General features: G+C 44.3%; 1 protein-coding gene across 3 annotated transcripts in view; it reads left to right on the forward strand.

Annotated features, from left to right (window-relative positions):
- Positions 1-19,065, forward strand: part of LOC143302367 (uncharacterized) — a 59,684-nt gene that overhangs the window by 8,669 nt on the left and 31,950 nt on the right. For all 3 annotated transcript variants that reach the window (XM_076617019.1, XM_076617017.1, XM_076617018.1), the window contains exons 5-9: positions 140-294; positions 3,677-3,892; positions 4,767-4,842; positions 9,710-9,853; positions 13,340-13,536. In XM_076617019.1, the coding sequence (XP_076473134.1) occupies positions 140-294; positions 3,677-3,892; positions 4,767-4,842; positions 9,710-9,853; positions 13,340-13,536 (788 nt within the window). The remainder of the gene's footprint in view (positions 1-139; positions 295-3,676; positions 3,893-4,766; positions 4,843-9,709; positions 9,854-13,339; positions 13,537-19,065) is intronic.

The raw sequence follows: 19,065 nt of genomic DNA on the forward strand, positions 1-19,065 counted from the left end.
ATTTTTATTCAAAAGGAAGTTTCAGCTCAGGAAAAAAAACCAAAAAAACCTTGCCCGACAAAAACTTTTTTCTTTTTTTTTTTTGTTTTTTTTTCTTCCAGTGTTGTAGGGTGTGTTTGCTTATCTCTCCTTCTAACAGACGGGTCGACGGCCCTGCACTGTGCATGCCATGAGGGCAACGAAGTGGCCGTCAGCTTGTTGCTGGATCACGGGGCTGACGCTGGCATCAGGGATTCCTACGGGAGGGCCGCCATACACTGGGCGGTGACCACACCGGGCACGGAGTGTCTGCAGGTGAGACGTGCTGATCCACTTTTCTCTCATAGTTGGCAGAATGGGTGACGGGCGCAATAGCCGAGTGGTTAAAGCGTTGGACTTTCAATCTGAGGGTCCCGGGTTCGAATCACGGTGACGGCGCCTGGTGGGTAAAGGGTGGAGATTTTTACTATCTCCCAGGTCAACATATGTGCAGACCTGCTAGTGCCTGAACCCCCTTCGTGTGTATATGCAAGCAGAAGATCAGATACGCACGTTAAAGATCCTGTAATCCATGTCAGCGTTTGGTGGGTTATGGAAACAAGAACATACCTAGCATGCCCACCCCCGAAAACGGAGTATGGCTGCCTACATGGCGGGGTAAAAACGGTCATACACGTAAAAGCCCACTCGTGTGCATACGAGTGAATGCAGAAGAAGAAGAAGAAGAAGGCAGAATGGGTAAGACGTTCGTCTGCCAATACAGTGTCCGTGAGGGTGTGGGTTCGAATCCTGCTCTCGCCCTTTCTCTCGAGTTTGACTGGAAAATCGATCAGAATTTCATAGTTTTTCGGATGAGACTATAAACTGAGGTCCAGTGTGTAGCACACACTTGCCACACTGAAAAAGAACCCATGGCAACGAGAGTGTTGCCCTCTGGCAAAATTCTGTAGAAGAAATCCATTCAGATAGGTACACAAATATATATATACATGTAATCAAGGTCTGACTAAGCGTGTTGGGTTTTGCTTGTGGTCAGGCATCTGCTTAGCAGATGTGGTGTAGGGTATATGGATTTGTCTGAACGCTTTGCTGCCTCCTTGAGAAACTGAAACTGAAACTGAAATTCTCATAGTTAGCTGTGGAGTCTGGCCAGCACAAGATTTGCAGCAACCTTGGAAATAAATCTGGGACCACAGTAAACAACCATCCCTTCCCATGCTGATGGCACCATACTGTCTCTCTGCTCCTTTCCTTGCATGCAGTGTTAGCTCCATGCACTTCTACCCTGACTCTGTGTGTGTGTGTGTGTGTGTGTGTGTGTGTGCTTGTGTGTGTGTAGACCTGTCTGTACTTTGGCCGGTAGCTGAATATGATTAAGTGTTTAAAAGTATAACCAGTGTTGTCTCCATACAGCACAAAGAGTGAAAAATTCTTTTCTCACACATGCAGGCATTCACACACACATGCACACACACACACACACACACACACACACACACACGCACATACACACACACATACACACGCACACTCAAACGTAAACGCAAACGTGCATGCGCACACACACACACACACACACACACACACACACACACACACACACACACACACACACACACATCCTGGTTGAAATCATGGTTCCTGTTTACGTCTTCTGTTGCTTTTAAGTGAGAGGCACTGTGGCATAATCAGACATTGGACATCTGATCCAGTGTTCACCAGTGATCAGGGTTCGAGGCCCTGTTTCAGCATGGTGCCGTGTCCTTTGGAAAAGGCACTTTACTCTGATCTTCTCACTCAGTGGAGTGATGGCCTAGAGGTAACGCGTCCGCCTAGGAAGCGAGAGAGAATCTGAGCGCGCTGGTTCGAATCACGGCTCAGCCGCCGATATTTTCTCCCCCTCCTCTAGACCTTGAGTGGTGGTCTGGACGCTAGTCATTCGGATGAGACGATAAACCGAGGTCCCATGTGCAGCATGCACTTAGCGCACGTAAAAGAACCCACAGCAACAAAAAGGTTGTTCCTGGCAAAATTCTGTAGAAAAATCCACTTCGATAGGAAAAACAAAATAAAACTGCACGCAGGAAAAAATACAAAAAAATGGGTGGCGCTGTAGTATAGCGACGCGCTCTCCCTGGGGAGAGCAGCCCGAATTTCACACAGAGAAATATGTTGTGATAAAAAGAAATGCAATACAAATACAAATACAAATCCTCCCAGATGTGAAAGGGTACTCAACTCTGGTTATGGAAGGTTCTCCTTCTTCTTCTTCTTCTTCTTCTTCTGCGTTCGTGGGCTGCAACTCCCCCGTTCACTCGTATGTACACGAGTGGGCTTTTACATGTATGACCGTTTTTACCCCGCCATGTAGGCAGCCATACTCCGCTTTTGGGGGGATGGAAGGTTAAAATGGTGGAAGGAGAGGATTGGGCAACGTCTTCCTATGTCGGGCGTTAGACACGGTGGAAATGAATTCTTTGCCCTGAAAACATTAAAAGGCCGTGGGACCTTTAACCTAGTTTTAACTCACTTAGTACTGCCAGTCAGCTCCCCTGACTTTCCCCACAGTTGACTCATTTATTGTATTTGTATTTGTATTTCTTTCTATCACAACAGATTTCTCTGTGTGAAATTCGGGCTGCTCTCCCCAGGGAGAGCGCATCGCTATACTACAGCGCCACCCATTTTTTTGGTTTTTTTCCTGCGTGCAGTTTTATTTGTTTTTCCTATCGAAGTGGACTTTTCTACAGAATTTTGCCAGGAACAACCCTTTTGCTGCCATGGGTTCTTTTACGTGCGCTAAGTACGTGCTGCATACGGGACCTTGGTTCATCATCTCATCCGAATGACTGTCTGGGTAAGAAATAAAATTGTCTAAAAACAAATGTTAGAATGTATGAACTGAAAACTTCCAAACTGATCAGTAATATAACGAGTTAGTTGGGGACAAAAGATATACAGCTTCCTCCCATCTTATGCTATCATACAGTGAGATGATGACAGTATCAATATTTTTTATTCAAAATTTGCACTCAATTTTGACTTGTAAACGAATCCAGGAAAGCACAAAGAGTTTGAAACAGATTAAATTCAGAACGTTATATAGCCTTCATTTAATTCTGTTGTCTACCTTGTGACTGAGATGAAACTGGGTCAGACGCCATCGTTGCCATGCACTGTTCACGTGAACCAGTCACCACGAAAATAACTCTCCTGCTCGAGAGCACAGCAGCACACACTGCATTTAATGGTCACAGTGGAGAGTGGAAAGGTCAGTTCAGATATTCTTAGATCATAACGTCATTATGGAAATTAGGTGCTACTCCAAAAATTCTAAACTATCTAAAGTTCCGATCAGGGCCCATTGTCTGAAACGGCTGTGAACAGTAGGGCCTGGATCTGGGGCCTTACGTCCTGAGTGAGTTAACTCACTCAGTACGGCCTGTCCTCTCTTCTCCTCTACACAGACCCCTCGGATGTCCAGTGGGTGTCTGAATGACCCAGCCTTTAGCTTCCGTCATCAGAACTGTGGTATTCTTTGTCAACATTCACCTCTTCAGTATAAGAGCATTCCGCTTGCTATATTTTGATGATGGTAATTGGGATAAAACGCTGTTAACGTCGTCTCTTTCGCCGTTCGTATGGAGAGAGTTAACTGTGTATCTGGCATGCTGACGTTTTTGTCTCTTCCCCACAGCTCCTGCTTGAGAACAACGTGGATCCCACCACACGGGACAAGGACGGTTTGTCACCGTGCATGTGGGCATGTCGCATGGACAACATTCAGCACTTTGAGCTGCTGTGTCGGTCTGACTACAGTGTGGCGGAGCATGACGGCATCGAGCGTGATGTCAACGGTCGCACGTGGATGCACTGGGCCGTCCGGCGAACCGAGCCTTTGGAATGCTTGCAGGTAAATGTGGTGTCAGGGAAATGGTTGCATTAAGACTGAACAGGGTCACCAGATGTCTTTTTTTGTTTGTTTTTGTGTTTTTATTATGAACCAAATGTTTGCCTTTTTCTTTGCATTTTGAATAACAGTTAACTCACTCAGTACGGCCAGTCCTCTCTTCTCCTCTACACAGACCCCTCGGATGTCCAGTGGGTGTCTGAATGACCCAACCTTTAGCTTCCGTCGTCAGAATTGTGGTATTCTTTGTCAACATTCACTTCTTCAGTACAAGAGCCTTCCGCTTGCAATATTTTGATGGTGGTAATTGGGGTGAAACGCTGTTAACGTCGTCTCTTTCGCCGTTCGTATGGAGAGAGTTAACTTCATTTCCACACAGGAGCAGAATCACAGTCCATGGACCTTCTGAGAGCTGCTAAAAAAAGAAAAGAGAGAAAGAAAGTAATTGTAGCCGATGATTAAGTGATGTTTGCACCTATTGCTTTGGGATCCAGATGGATGCAAGTGAGGTCAGAATGTATTACAGCAGGAGTGGTCCACTTGCCTGTATTAACAATTTGTATCCCAGGTGCTGATCTGTCTGTAGAACCCAGTGGTTTCACTTGGACATAGTAAGGGTACTTCCCCCACACCAGTGGGCACGCTTAGCTTTGCTTTCTTAATCAGTTGCTTTCTCATTCAGTGTTTTTAGATTGTTGGCTTTAGCCTCTGCATTGATTATCAGCGTTTTCAAGGAGATTGAGCATGCTTTTGATAATGTTTTGAGCATTTTGTTTGTGAAGTATGACTTGGACCGTGCACGCTAGCTCATGTATGCATATGCGTGTGCACGCATGCTTGTAATATACTTTTTTTTTTTGATAAATCTATTGTGCAGACACTGCTGACTCCACAGAGTGCCTGCTACAAAGACGAAGATGGCAAAACAGTGCTCATGGTGGCTGCAGAAATTGGTAATCCAGTTGACTGAGAGAGAAGTTTGTTGGTGCTTTTCTGTGCGTTACTCACAACTTGTGTCTCGTTTGCGACATGATACTGTCTTTTTGTGATGTTCGTGATGGTCTTTGTTGTTTTTTCTTCTTCTTCTTTTTTCTGTTCACAACTTCTTGCTTTATTGACAACATCATACTGCATATCTTGTTAGTAGTGTTCTTTTTCTTGTTCACTGCTTGCTTTGTTGACATTATACTGTCTTTTTGTGTTGTTGTTGTTAATCTTTTTCTTGTTCACTGCTTGCTTTACTAACATTATACTGTCTTTTTGTGTTGTTGTTGTTGTTGTTGATAATTTTGTTGTTGTTCACTGCTTGCTTTACTGACATTATACTGTCTTTTTGTGTTGTTGTTGTTGTTGTTGTTGTTGATAATTTTGTTGTTGTTCACTGCTTGCTTTACTAACATTATACTGTCTTTTTGTGTTGTTGTTGTTGTTGTTGATAATTTTGTTGTTGTTCACTGCTTGCTTTACTGACATTATACTGTCTTTTTGTGTTGTTGTTGATAATTTTTTTGTTGTTCACTGCTTGCTTTACTGACATTATACTGTCTTTTTGTGTTGTTGTTGTTGTTGTTGTTGTTGATAATTTTGTTGTTGTTCACTGCTTGCTTTACTGACATTATACTGTCTTTTTGTGTTGTTGTTGTTGTTGTTGTTAATCTTTTTCTTGTTCACTGCTTGATTTACTAACATTATACTGTCTTTTTGTGTTGTTGTTGTTGTTGTTGATAATTTTGTTGTTGTTCACTGCTTGCTTTACTGACATTATACTGTCTTTTTGTGTTGTTGTTGTTGTCGTTGTTGTTGATAATTTTGTTGTTGTTCACTGCTTGCTTTACTGACATTATACTGTCTTTTTGTGTTGTTGTTGTTGTTGTTGTTGTTGATAATTTTGTTGTTGTTCATGCTTGATTTACTAACATTATACTGTCTTTTTGTGTTGTTGTTGTTGTTGTTGATAATTTTGTTGTTGTTCACTGCTTGCTTTACTGACATTATACTGTCTTTTTGTGTTGTTGTTGTTGTTGATAATCTTTTTTCATGTTCACTGCTTGCTTTACTGACATTATACTGTCTTTTTGTGTTGTTGATAATTTTGTTATTGTTCACTGCTTGCTTTACGAACATTATACTGTCTTTTTGTGTTGTTGATGTTGATAATCTTTTTTCATGTTCACTGCTTGCTTTACTGACATTATACTGTCTTTTTGTGTTGTTGTTGATGTTGATAATCTTTTTTCATGTTCACTGCTTGCTTTACTGACATTATACTGTCTTTTTGTGTTGTTGTTGTTGATAATCTTTTTTCATGTTCACTGCTTGCTTTACTGACATTATACTGTCTTTTTGTGTTGTTGTTGTTGTTGTTGATAATCTTTTTTCATGTTCACTGCTTGCTTTACTGACATTATACTGTCTTTTTGTGTTGTTGTTGTTGATACTGTCTTTTTGTGGTGTTGTTGCTGTTGTTCAAAAAGTTTTTCTTGTTCACTGCTTGCTTTACTGACATTATACTGTCTTTTTGTGTTGTTGTTGTTGTTGTTGTTACTGTCTTTTTGTGGTTGTTCTGGTCTTTTTTTCCCCTCATTTTTGTTGTTGTTTTGTTTTGGTTTGGTTTGGGTTTTTTTTTTGTCCACAACTTGCATCATTGACAGCATGGTACTGTCATTTTTTTGTTCCACCACAGTAGAATTTCTATTTCTATGTGTGCACAGTTTTCTTTGTTTCTGTGTTGCCATGTGAATAAGGAGGGTGACTTGATTTTATGAATTATGAAATGTTGTCCTTTTTTCTTGCACTGGTTCTTATCTCGGGTTTCATGGTCAGTAATAGAAGATATGACACTTGCATGGCGTACATGAGAAATGATGCTTGTATGAGGGTGCATACTCTGTAGTTGCAACAGTACGTTCGTGTTTAAATTTGTTTGTCTGTATGACATGGGTTTTTTGTGGGGTTTTTTGTTTGTTTGTTTGTTTTTTGTTTCTTTTCTTTTTTTCCCAGTTGGTTTGGGATTGGATTCACGGCTGTTACTTGCTCCCCATGTTAAAACCCGATCCTTCAGTGTGGAGTGATGGCCTAGAGGTAACGCGTCCGCCTAGGAAACTAGAGAATCTGAGCGCACTGGATGAGACGATAAACCGAGGTCCCGTGTGCAGCATGCACTTAGCACACGTAAAAGAACCCACGGCAACAAAAGGATTGCTCCTGGCAAAATTCTGTAGAAAAATCCACTTCGATAGGAAAAGCAAATAAAACCGCACGCAGGAAAAAATACAAAAAAATGGGTGACGCTGTAGTGTAGCGATGTGCTCTCCCTGGGGAGAGCAGCCCGAATTTCACACAGAGAAATCTGTCGTGATAAAAAGAAATACAAATACAGTTCTTCCTTTTCTTATTCAGCTCCATCTGTCCGGAACAGTTTACTTCGCGATCTTTGCCACTCTCCTTCATTTCAGTCTTTCAAAACTGGTCTGAAAACACATCTTTTTGAAAACGCCTATCCATAGACCTTCCATACCTTTTCATTTATAAGCCATGCAAACTCTCTCTCTTTCGTTGTGTGTGTGTGTGAGTGTGTGTGTGTTTAATGTTTATTGTAAAGCGCTTTGAGCTCTCTTTAAGGGAGGAAAGCACTCAACAAATGTCCATTATTATTGTTATTATTATTATTATTGGTTTGCCCTGTTTTGTTCTGTACCATGATTTTGATTAATTGCTGACTTGGCTTTGTTACTTCATCTTTTCTGTTGTGTTCTGCTGTCAGATTTTTTCTTTTTTTTTTAACACATTTTTTACAGTTCTGAAGCCTTCAGTTGACTGTACACTGACGGGCGCAATAGCCGAGTGGTTAAAGCGTTGGACTTTCAGTCTGAGGGTCCGGGTTCGAATCATAGTGACGGCGCCTGGTGGGTAAAGGGTGGAGATTTTTACAATCTCCCAGGTCAACATACGTACAGACCTGCTAGTGCCTGAACCCCCTTCATGTGTATATGCAAGCAGAAGATCAAATACGCACGTTAAAGATCCTATAATCCATGTCAGCGTTCGGTGGGTTATGGAAACAAGAACATTCCCAGCATGCACACCCCCGAAAGCGGAGTATGGCTGCCTATATGGCAGGGTCAAAACGGTCATACACGTAAAAGCCCACTCGTGTGCATACAAGTGAACGTGGGAGTTGCAGCCCACGAACGCAGAAGAAGAAGACTGTACAGTGTTGTCAAGTCCCAGTTCATGAACATGTTCAATCAGAACTGACTGCTCACCCTGCTTTCAGTCCCACCCACCATCTTGCTTTACATATTTTCACAACTACAAATTTATCCCCAATGTAGATACTACTCTTTTTTCATGTTCTACGGGTGACTAGCAACCTTTTTTTTTCTGTTCTTTCCTGGACTTTCTTGGGTCGACCACCGTTTTATTTTGAATATGAATTACACAATCAAATTTTTTTTTAAAAAGCATACAACTTTTCATTTACTTTACACAAGTATAATTATATTCATGCACTCATGACCTGACTAGCACGTTGGGTTATGGTACTGGTCAGGCATCTGCCTGGCACATGTGATGTAGGGTGTTATGTAATGGATTTGTCCCAGCTCATTTTTTTTTTAGATCATTTTTTGGGTGACTAGCAATCATGTTCACTTCAAAGTTGGTGTCATATACTAGTTGGTTTAAATTTGATACAATGGTGAACATGAACCATGTTGAATCAAACAGTGGTAAAACTGACTTACACAAGTGTTGCTGTTCAGTGTGATCATGTGCATTTATTGTGATCATCAGTGCTATATGTTATCATATATTGAGAGTTTAGTTTTCAGACACAGATAGGCCACATACAGCCAATAAAATGCAGGGGTCAGATCTGAGAATTTAAAAAAAAAGCTGTGTCTTGGAGACTGGCAATTAACCCTAACCTTTGCTATTACTGTTTAGTACATGAACATTTCCAAGACAAAAATGACAGCCCTAAACAGAATTGTAAAAACTGCCACCAAGATTACTGAGTTGATCTACCTTTTCTAGACAACATGATATTATAAGCAGCTACTCAAAAAAGCAAAATCAATCAGCCAGGATGAATCACATCCAGCTTTGGGGATTTTCAAGATGCTCCCCTCGGGTCATCAGTATGGAAGTATTAGGACTAAAACCAATCACCTTGCCAATAGCTTTTTCCCCAAAGCTGTTAGTGCTCTGTCTCTCAAACAAATCCAGTATGTTTAAAGAGAATTGTGTAATCAACAACCATTACCGAAGATCTAGTCATTAGACCTGTCGATTTGTAATGTGTAATGTGCGGCATATTTTCAAACATGTGTATGAGTGTGCATGTGTGTGTGAGTGTGCATGCACAAGTATTTATATTGATATGCACATGTATGTGTCCAAAATTCTACTGTATCTCTGTTTGTGTATGATTTTCAGTTTATGTTTGTACCTTTTTATGTACTATACCCCCAATATTTCTTGTGACCCCGGTGCACTTGGTAATAAAGACATATTCTATTCTATTCTACTATTTAATTTGTTTTGTTTAGTTTATACAATTTATCAGCTGCACAAGGGAGGTAACCTACTTCGGGAGGTTATTGGCCGTAGCTACTTTCGTTTTCTCGGCATAGGCAGGTAGTAGTTTGCACAGGACAGGAATCAGACCCCTGCCGAAGTCTGCACTAGTGGGTCACGGTAAGTGTGTTATTTAAACGTAATTTTAGGAAGAAAATTTCCTTTTATCACGAAGTATTTTTTTATTTTAAGTGCAGATCAGAATCAACAACAACGGTGTCTGTTTGTTCGTGTTCACAGGGTCCCTGCCAGCCACACGCCTGATTCTGGAGATCGGCGGCCCTGCCACCGTGGATGACTGTGACTTTGAGTCAAGGACGGCCCTACACCTGGCCACTATAGGCGGCCATGGTGACGTCGTCAACTACCTGTTGGAACAGGGAGGTCAGTGGTGGCTGTTGTTTGATTTCAGTGGGTTTGGTGTTGTGTGGAGGGGGGTTTAGGGAGGTATGTCTATGTCTCTGTGTACCAGTATAGAATTGTCTTACATTGTCTGATTTCTTTCTTTAACTCATTCAACCCTACACCCACCTGAGAGGTGGGCACCGCTGATTGCCATTCTCTGCCAGAGCCCACCTGGCAGATGGGGGAAGAAATCCGTTTACTTAACTCACTCAGTATGGCCAGTCCCCTCTTCTCCTCTACACAGACCCCTCGGATGTCCAGTGGGTGTCTGAATGACCAAACCTTTAGCTTCCGTCGTCAGAATTGTGGTATTCTTTGTCAACATTCACCTCTTCAGTATAAGAGCCTCCCACTTGCAATATTTTGATGATGGTAACTGGGGTGAAACGCTGTTAACGTCGTCTCTTTCGCCGTTCGTATGGAGAGAGTTAAACTGGTTTGTCACCTCCCAGTTGTGCATTAAACTGCAAGGTAAGGGAAGTAACTCAAACTTTTCTTCCTTCCTCACTGGTACGAGAAGTTTCGCTCCAAAAATCGAACGATTGGTGTGTTTTTTTTATCCAGTTTTCCACATTGATGTGATAAAATGTCAAAGGCTCAGTGCACAGTCAGTGCTAGATGAATTTATTAAGGACTCTTGCAGCATATTCAACCCAGATAATGACAAAAATTTGATTTATAATTCATCCGATAAGTCTTGGGAAAGTGAAGGACAAAGTGGCAGACATTTGTATCAAGAAGGTGGCCCACACCCTTCAACATTGACAGAAGCTGACATTTTACTATTTCTGTTTTTGATATAAGATTCCAAGTACACTTTTGCATCCCTTGTCTTGAGACTTCAGCAACGTGTGTCACAGTTATGTGTCACAATTATATTTCAGTTATTATGATAAGTTTGGTAGCTGTTGGTTGAGCAGTTGCTATAAATTTGTGCCTGGAGTGAAGCACCCCTTCCCGTTGATGCAGCCAGGCCAGAACATGCCAGGCTGGGAGGGTTGTACAGGCAGAAGACCTTAAAGGACTGAAAGGGTTAATTCTTAAAAAGAAAAAAAATTAAATTGCATGTAAGTTTTTTTGTTGATCGGCTGGACTGTGAGCACCATGACTGGTACTGAAACCTGGTTTGGTCACGGGAGTGTTGTACCGCTGAACGCGTCACCAACGTTCTTCAGTTTCCATGGTGATGGGAATGCTGTACCGCTGAACGCGTCACCAACGTTCTCATGTTTCCATGGTGATTGGAGTGCTGTACCGCTGAACGCGTCACCAACATTCTCCTGTTTCCATGGTGATGGGAGTGCTGTACCACTGAACAGGTCACCAGCGTTCTCCAGTTTCCATGGTGATGGGAGTGCTGTACCGCTCAACGCGTCACCAACGTCCTCCAGTTTCCATGGTGATGGGAGTGTTGTACCGCTCAACACGTCACCAACGTCCTCCTGTTTCCATGGTGATGGGAGTGTTGTACCATTGAACGCGTCACCAACGTTCTCCTGTTTCCATGGTGATGGGAGTGCTGTACCGCTCAACGCGTCACCAACGTCCTCCAGTTTCCATGGTGATGGGAGTGTTGTACCGCTCAACACGTCACCAACGTCCTCCTGTTTCCATGGTGATGGGAGTGTTGTACCATTGAACGCGTCACCAACGTTCTCCAGTTTCCATGGTGATGGGATAGAGTTTCGGCCAAGCCCCTGTCTGTCCACTCAGTGATTTTGTCTGCCCACTTTTTTTTCTTTTTTTTTTTTTTTTACTTTGTGCCTTGTTTCCTTTTCCCCTGCTCTGCTCCCTGATGATGATGATGATGATGATGGTGATGGTGTGGATACATTGTATAGCGCCTTTCCTTTAGTCAGAACCAACCTCAAAGCGCTTTACAAACACAAGAGTCATTTGCACAACAGGCTGCCTACCTGAGTAGAACTGGCTGACAGCTGTGTTTGGATGCTCATCATTCATTTCCTGTGTCATTCAGACAGGTTTCAGTCATACACACACACACACATAGACATGTATCTTTTTATGTGTATGACCATTTGTTTATTTACCCCATAATGAAGGCAGCTATACTCCGTTTTCGGGGGGATGTGCATGCTGGGCATATTGTTTCCATAACCCACCAAACATTGACATGGATTACGGGGTCAATTTCAGGATTGTGCATGCTGGGCATGTTGTATCCATAACCCACCAAACATTGACATGGATTACAGGATCAGTTTCGGGTTGTGCGTGCTGGGCGTGTTGTTTCCATAACCCACCAACCATTGACATGGATTACAGGATCTTTAACATGCACATTTTTATCTTCTGCGTGTGCTGACATGCATTACATAAACTTTAATGTGAGCCTTTGATCTTCTGTGTGCCATAACCCATGAAGGGGGGTCAGGTTCTAGCAGGTCTGCACATATACTGACCTGACAGATCACAGGTCTGTACATATACTGACCTGACAGATCACAGGTCTGCACATATACTGACCTGACAGATCACAGGTCTGCACATATACTGACCTGACAGATCACAGGTCTGTACATATACTGACCTGACAGATCACAGGTCTGTACATATACTGACCTGACAGATCACAGGTCTGTACATATACTGACCTGACAGATCACAGGTCTGCACATATACTGACCTGACAGATCACAGGTCTGCACATATACTGACCTGACAGATCACAGGTCTGTACATATACTGACCTGACAGATCACAGGTCTGTACATATGGTGTGTGTCCATCGAGATCGATGATGACCATCGTTGTCATCCAGCTGGGGGATGGGGGGAGGGTGGTGGTGGGGTAGGGGGGAGGATGCTCATGAATCTATCTGTGAATGCGCAGATGGCTGAATAGTCCAATCTGCGCACGAAATGTTCGCTGACAGTTGGGGCAGACAAAGACAGGCATACCATTGTCAGGCAGCTTGTTTGCCCGTGACTTTCTGGCCTGCCTCTTCTGAACAGCTGCACAGATCACAGGTCTGTACATATACTGACCTGCACCACTGACCATAAGCAACAAAGTGAAATGATGGCCTGGACATAACACGTCTGCCTAGGAAGTGAGAGAATCTAAGCACACTGGTTCGAATCACACAGGCAGTCACCAGCATTTTCTCCCCCTCCAATAGACCTTGAGTGGTGGTCTGGACGCTAGTCATTCAGATGAGACAATAAATAAATCAAGGTCCCATGTGCAGAATGCACTTAGCGCACGTAAAAGAACCCACAGCAACAAAAGGGTCGTCCCTGGCAAAATTCTGTAGAAAAATCCACTTCGAAAGGAAAACAAATAAAATTGCAGGTAGAAAAAAAATAACAAAAAAATGGGTGGCGCTCTCAGTGTAGGGACACGCTCTCCCCTGGCGAGAGCAGCCCAGATTTCACACAGAGAAATCTGTTGTGACAAAAAAAAAAAAAAGAATGATACCAACTAAAGAGGTGTGTGTTTCAGCGGACATCAACCGCCCGGACCAGTTCAACGCCACAGCGTGGGACTATGCGCGGACCAGGCAGCTGCACTACTGCCAGCTGATCATCATGTCCCACCAGCGGCAGCGGATGATGTCCAACCCCACCAGCCCCCTGCCTGGAGGTCTGGGACTTCTCCTCCACTCTGAGAACGGGGTTCAGGAGGACTTCAGTCGTACCGTGAGTCTGCAGGGGTGTTGGTCTTGTCTGTCTGTGGAGGGCGTTGCTTGTGTGGTGGGCCGAACAGGGAGGACAGTTTCACTTTCACTTTCACTTTCACTTTCTTAAGGAGGCGTTACCGCAAATGGACAAATCCATATATGCAAGAGGACTTTCAGTCGTACTGTGAGTCTGCAGGGGTGTTGGTCTTGTCTGTGGAGGGAGGTAGCAAAATGGTCAAGACACTCAGCTGCCAATACAGAGAGTCCATGAGGGTGAGGGTTCGAAACCCGCTCTAGCCCTTTCTCCCAAGTTTGACTGGAAAATCAAACTGTGCGTTTAGTCTTTCGGATGAGACGATAAACTGAGGTCCCATGTGCAGTACGCACTTGGTACACTGATAAAGAACCCCTGGCAACAAGAATGTTGTCCTCTGGCAAAATTAAATAAAAAGGTACACAAATATACAAGCATGCACTCAAGGCCTGACAAGTGTGTTGGGTTACGCTGCTTCTGGGCGTCTGCCTAGTAGATGTGGTGTGGCGTATACGGATTTGTCCGAACACAGTGACGCCTCCTTGAGCTACTGATACTGAAACTGTGAAGGGCATTGGTTGTGTTGTGACTGAACAGGGAGGACATTGGTTGTGTTGTGACTGAACAGGAAGGACATTGGTTGTGTTGTGACTGAACAGGAAGGACATTGGTTGTGTTGTGACTGAACAGGGAGGACATTGGTTGTGTTGTGACTGAACAGGGAGGACATTGGTTGTGTTGTGACTGAACAGGAAGGACATTGGTTGTGTTGTGACTGAACAGGAAGGACATTGGTTGTGTTGTGACTGAACAGGGAGGGCATTGGTTGTAATGTGACAGAACAGGGAGGGCATTGGTTGTGTTGTGACTGAACAGAACAGGGAGGACATTGGTTGTGTGACTGAACAGGGAGGACATTGGTTGTGTTGTGACTGAACAGAACAGGGAGGACATTGGTTGTGTGACTGAACAGGGAGGACATTGGTTGTGTTGTGACTGAACAGAACAGGGAGGACATTGGTTGTGTTGTGACTGAACAGGGAGGACATTGGTTGTGTGACTGAACAGGAAGGACATTGGTTGTGTTGTGACTGAACAGAACAGGGATGACATTGGTTTTGTTGTGACTGAACAGAACAGGGAGGACATTGGTTGTGTGACTGAACAGGAAGGACATTGGTTGTGTTGTGACAACAGGGAGGGCATTGGTTGTATTGTGACTGAACAGGAAGGACATTGGTTGTGTTGTGACTGAACAGGGAGGGCATTGGTTGTGTTGTGACTGAACAGGGAGGACATTGGTTTTGTTGTGACTGAACAGAACAGGGAGGACATTGGTTGTGTTGTGACTGAACAGGGAGGACATTGGTTGTGTCATGACTGAACAGGGAGGACATTGGTTGTGTGACTGAACAGGAAGGACATTGGTTGTGTTGTGACTGAACAGAACAGGGATGACATTGGTTGTGTTGTGACTGAACAGAACAGGGAGGGCATTGGTTGTGTTCTGACTGAACAGGGAGGACATTGGTTGTGTTGTGACTGAACAGAACAGGGAGGACATTGGTTGTGTTCTGACTGAACAGGGAGGACATTGGTTGTGTTGTGACTGAACAGAACAGGGAGGACATTGGTTGTGTTCTGACTGAACAGGGAGGACATTGGTTGTGTTGTGACTGAACAGAACAGGGAGGACATTGGTTGTGTTTTGACTGAACAGGAAGGACATTGGTTGTGTTGTGACTGAACAGGAAGGACATTGGTTGTGTTGTGACTGAACAGAACAGGGAGGACATTGGTTGTGTTGTGACTGAACAGGGAGGGCATTGGTTGTAATGTGACAGAACAGGAAGGACATTGGTTGTAATGTGACAGAACAGGGAGGACATTGGTTGTGTTGTGACAGAACAGGGAGGACATTGGTTGTGTTGTGACTGAACAGGAAGGACATTGGTTGTGTTGTGACTGAACAGAACAGGGAGGGCATTGGTTGTGATGTGACTGAACAGGGAGGACATTGGTTGTGTTGTGACTGAACAGGGAGGACATTGGTTGTGTGACTAAACAGGGAGGGCATTGGTTGTGTTGTGACTCAACAGGGAAGGCATTGGTTGTGTGACTGAACAGGAAGGACATTGGTTGTGTGACTGAACAGGAAGGACATTGGTTGTGTTGTGACTGAACAGGGAGGACATTGGTTGTGTGACTAAACAGGGAGGGCATTGGTTGTGTTGTGACTGAACAGGAAGGACATTGGTTGTGTTGTTACTGAACAGGGAGGACATTGGTTGTGTTGTGACTGAACAGGAAGGACATTGGTTGTGTTGTGACTGAACAGGGAGGACATTGGTTGTGTTGTGACTGAACAGGAAGGACATTGGTTGTGTTGTGACTGAACAGAACAGGGAGGACATTGGTTGTGTTGTGACTGAACAGGAAGGACATTGGTTGTGTTGTGACTGAACAGGAAGGACATTGGTTGTGTTGTGACTGAACAGAACAGGGAGGACACTGGTTGTGTTGTGACTGAACAGGAAGGACATTGGTTGTGTTGTGACTGAACAGGGAGGACATTGGTTGTGTTGTGACTGAACAGGAAGGACATTGGTTGTGTGACTGAACAGGAAGGACATTGGTTGTGTTGTGACTGAACAGAACAGGGAGGACATTGGTTGTGTTGTGACTGAACAGGAAGGACATTGGTTGTGATGTGACTGAACAGGGAGGACATTGGTTGTGTGACTGAACAGGAAGGACATTGGTTGTGTGACTGAACAGGAAGGACATTGGTTGTGTTGTGACTGAACAGAACAGGAAGGACATTGGTTGTGTGACTGAACAGAACAGGGAGGGCATTGGTTGTGTCACTGAACAGGGGGGACATTGGTTGTGTTGTGACTGAACAGGAAGGACATTGGTTGTGTGACTGAACAGAACAGGGAGGACATTGGTTGTGTTGTGACTGAACAGAACAGGGAGGACATTGGTTGTGTGACTGAACAGGGAGGACATTGGTTGTGTTGTGACTGAACAGGAAGGACATTGGTTGTGTTGTGACTGAACAGGAAGGACATTGGTTGTGTGACTGAACAGGAAGGACATTGGCTGTGTTTTGACTGAACAGGAAGGACATTGGTTGTGTTGTGACTGAACAGGGAGGGCATTGTGTTGTGACTGAACAGGGAGGACATTGGTTGTGTTGTGACTGAACAGAACAGGGAGGACATCGGTTGTGTTGTGACTGAACAGGAAGGACATTGGTTGTGTTGTGACTGAACAGAACAGGGAGGGCATTGGTTGTGTTGTGACTGAACAGGGAGGACATTGGTTGTGTGACTAAACAGGGAGGGCATTGGTTGTGTTGTGACTAAACAGGGAAGGCATTGGTTGTGTGACTGAACAGGGAGGACATTGGTTGTGTTGTGACTGAACAGGGAGGACATTGGTTGTGTGACTAAACAGGGAGGGCATTGGTTGTGTTGTGACTAAACAGGGAAGGCATTGGTTGTGTGACTGAACAGGAAGGACATTGGTTGTGTGACTGAACAGAACAGGGAGGACATTGGTTGTGTTGTGACTGAACAGAACAGGGAGGACATTGGTTGTGTTGTGACTGAACAGGGAGGACATTGGTTGTGTTGTGACTGAACAGGAAGGACATTGGTTGTGTTGTCACTGAACAGGGAGGACATTGGTTGTGTTGTGACTGAACAGGAAGGACATTGGTTGTGTTGTGACTGAACAGGAAGGACATTGGTTGTGTTGTGACTGAACAGGGAGGACATTGGTTGTGTTGTGACTGAACAGGAAGGACATTGGTTGTGTGACTGAACAGGAAGGACATTGGTTGTGTTGTGACTGAACAGAACAGGGAGGACATTGGTTGTGTTGTGACTGAACAGGAAGGACATTGGTTGTGATGTGACTGAACAGGGAGGACATTGGTTGTGTGACTGAACAGGAAGGACATTGGTTGTGTGACTGAACAGGAAGGACATTGGTTGTGTTGTGACTGAACAGAACAGGAAGGACATTGGTTGTGTGACTGAACAGAACAGGGAGGGCATTGGTTGTGTCACTGAACAGGGGGGACATTGGTTGTGTTGTGACTGAACAGGAAGGACATTGGTTGTGTGACTGAACAGAACAGGGAGGACATTGGTTGTGTTGTGACTGAACAGAACAGGGAGGACATTGGTTGTGTGACTGAACAGGGAGGACATTGGTTGTGTTGTGACTGAACAGGAAGGACATTGGTTGTGTTGTGACTGAACAGGAAGGACATTGGTTGTGTGACTGAACAGGAAGGACATTGGTTGTGTTGTGACTGAACAGGGAGGGCATTGTGTTGCGACTGAACAGGGAGGACATTGGTTGTGATGTGACTGAACAGGGAGGACATTGGTTGTGTGACTGAACAGGAAGGACATTGGCTGTGTTTTGACTGAACAGGAAGGACATTGGTTGTGTTGTGACTGAACAGAACAGGGAGGGCATTGGTTGTGTTGTGACTGAACAGGGAGGACATTGGTTGTGTTGTGACTGAACAGAACAGGGAGGACATTGGTTGTGTTGTGACTGAACAGGGAGGACATTCGTTGTGTTGTGACTGAACAGGAAGGACATTGGTTGTGTTGTGACTGAACAGGGAGGACATTGGTTCTGTTGTGACTGAACAGGGAGGACATTGGTTGTGTTGTGACTGAACAGGGAGGACATTGGTTGTGTTGTGACTGAACAGGGAGGACATTGGTTGTGTGACTGAACAGGGAGGACATTGGTTGTGTTGTGACTGAACAGGGAGGACATTGGTTGTGTGACTGAACAGGAAGGACATTGGCTGTGTTTTGACTGAACAGGAAGGACATTGGTTGTGTTGTGACTGAACAGAACAGGGAGGGCATTGGTTGTGTTGTGACTGAACAGGGAGGACATTGGTTGTGTTGTGACTGAACAGAACAGGGAGGACATTGGTTGTGTTGTGACTGAACAGGGAGGACATTGGTTGTGTTGTGACTGAACAGGAAGGACATTGGTTGTGTTGTGACTGAACAGGGAGGACATTGGTTGTGTTGTGACTGAACAGGGAGGACATTGGTTGTGTTGTGACTGAACAGGGAGGACATTGGTTGTGTTGTGACTGAACAGGGAGGACATTGGTTGTGTTGTGACTGAACAGGGAGGACATTGGTTGTGTTGTGACTGAACAGGAAGGACATTGGTTGTGTTGTGACTGAACAGGGAGGACATTGGTTGTGTGACTAAACAGGGAGGGCATTGGTTGTGTTGTGACTAAACAGGGAGGACATTGGTTGTGTGACTGAACAGGAAGGACATTGGTTGTGTTGTGACTGAACAGGGAGGACATTGGTTATGTGACTAAACAGGGAGGGCATTGGTTGTGTTGTGACTAAACAGGGAGGGCATTGGTTGTGTTGTGACTGAACAGGGAGGACATTGGTTGTGTGACTAAACAGGGAGGGCATTGGTTGTGTTGTGACTAAACAGGGAGGG

The sequence above is a fragment of the Babylonia areolata genome, chromosome 29, assembly GCF_041734735.1.
Source record: "Babylonia areolata isolate BAREFJ2019XMU chromosome 29, ASM4173473v1, whole genome shotgun sequence".
NCBI classification, from domain to species: Eukaryota; Metazoa; Mollusca; class Gastropoda; order Neogastropoda; family Buccinidae; genus Babylonia; species Babylonia areolata.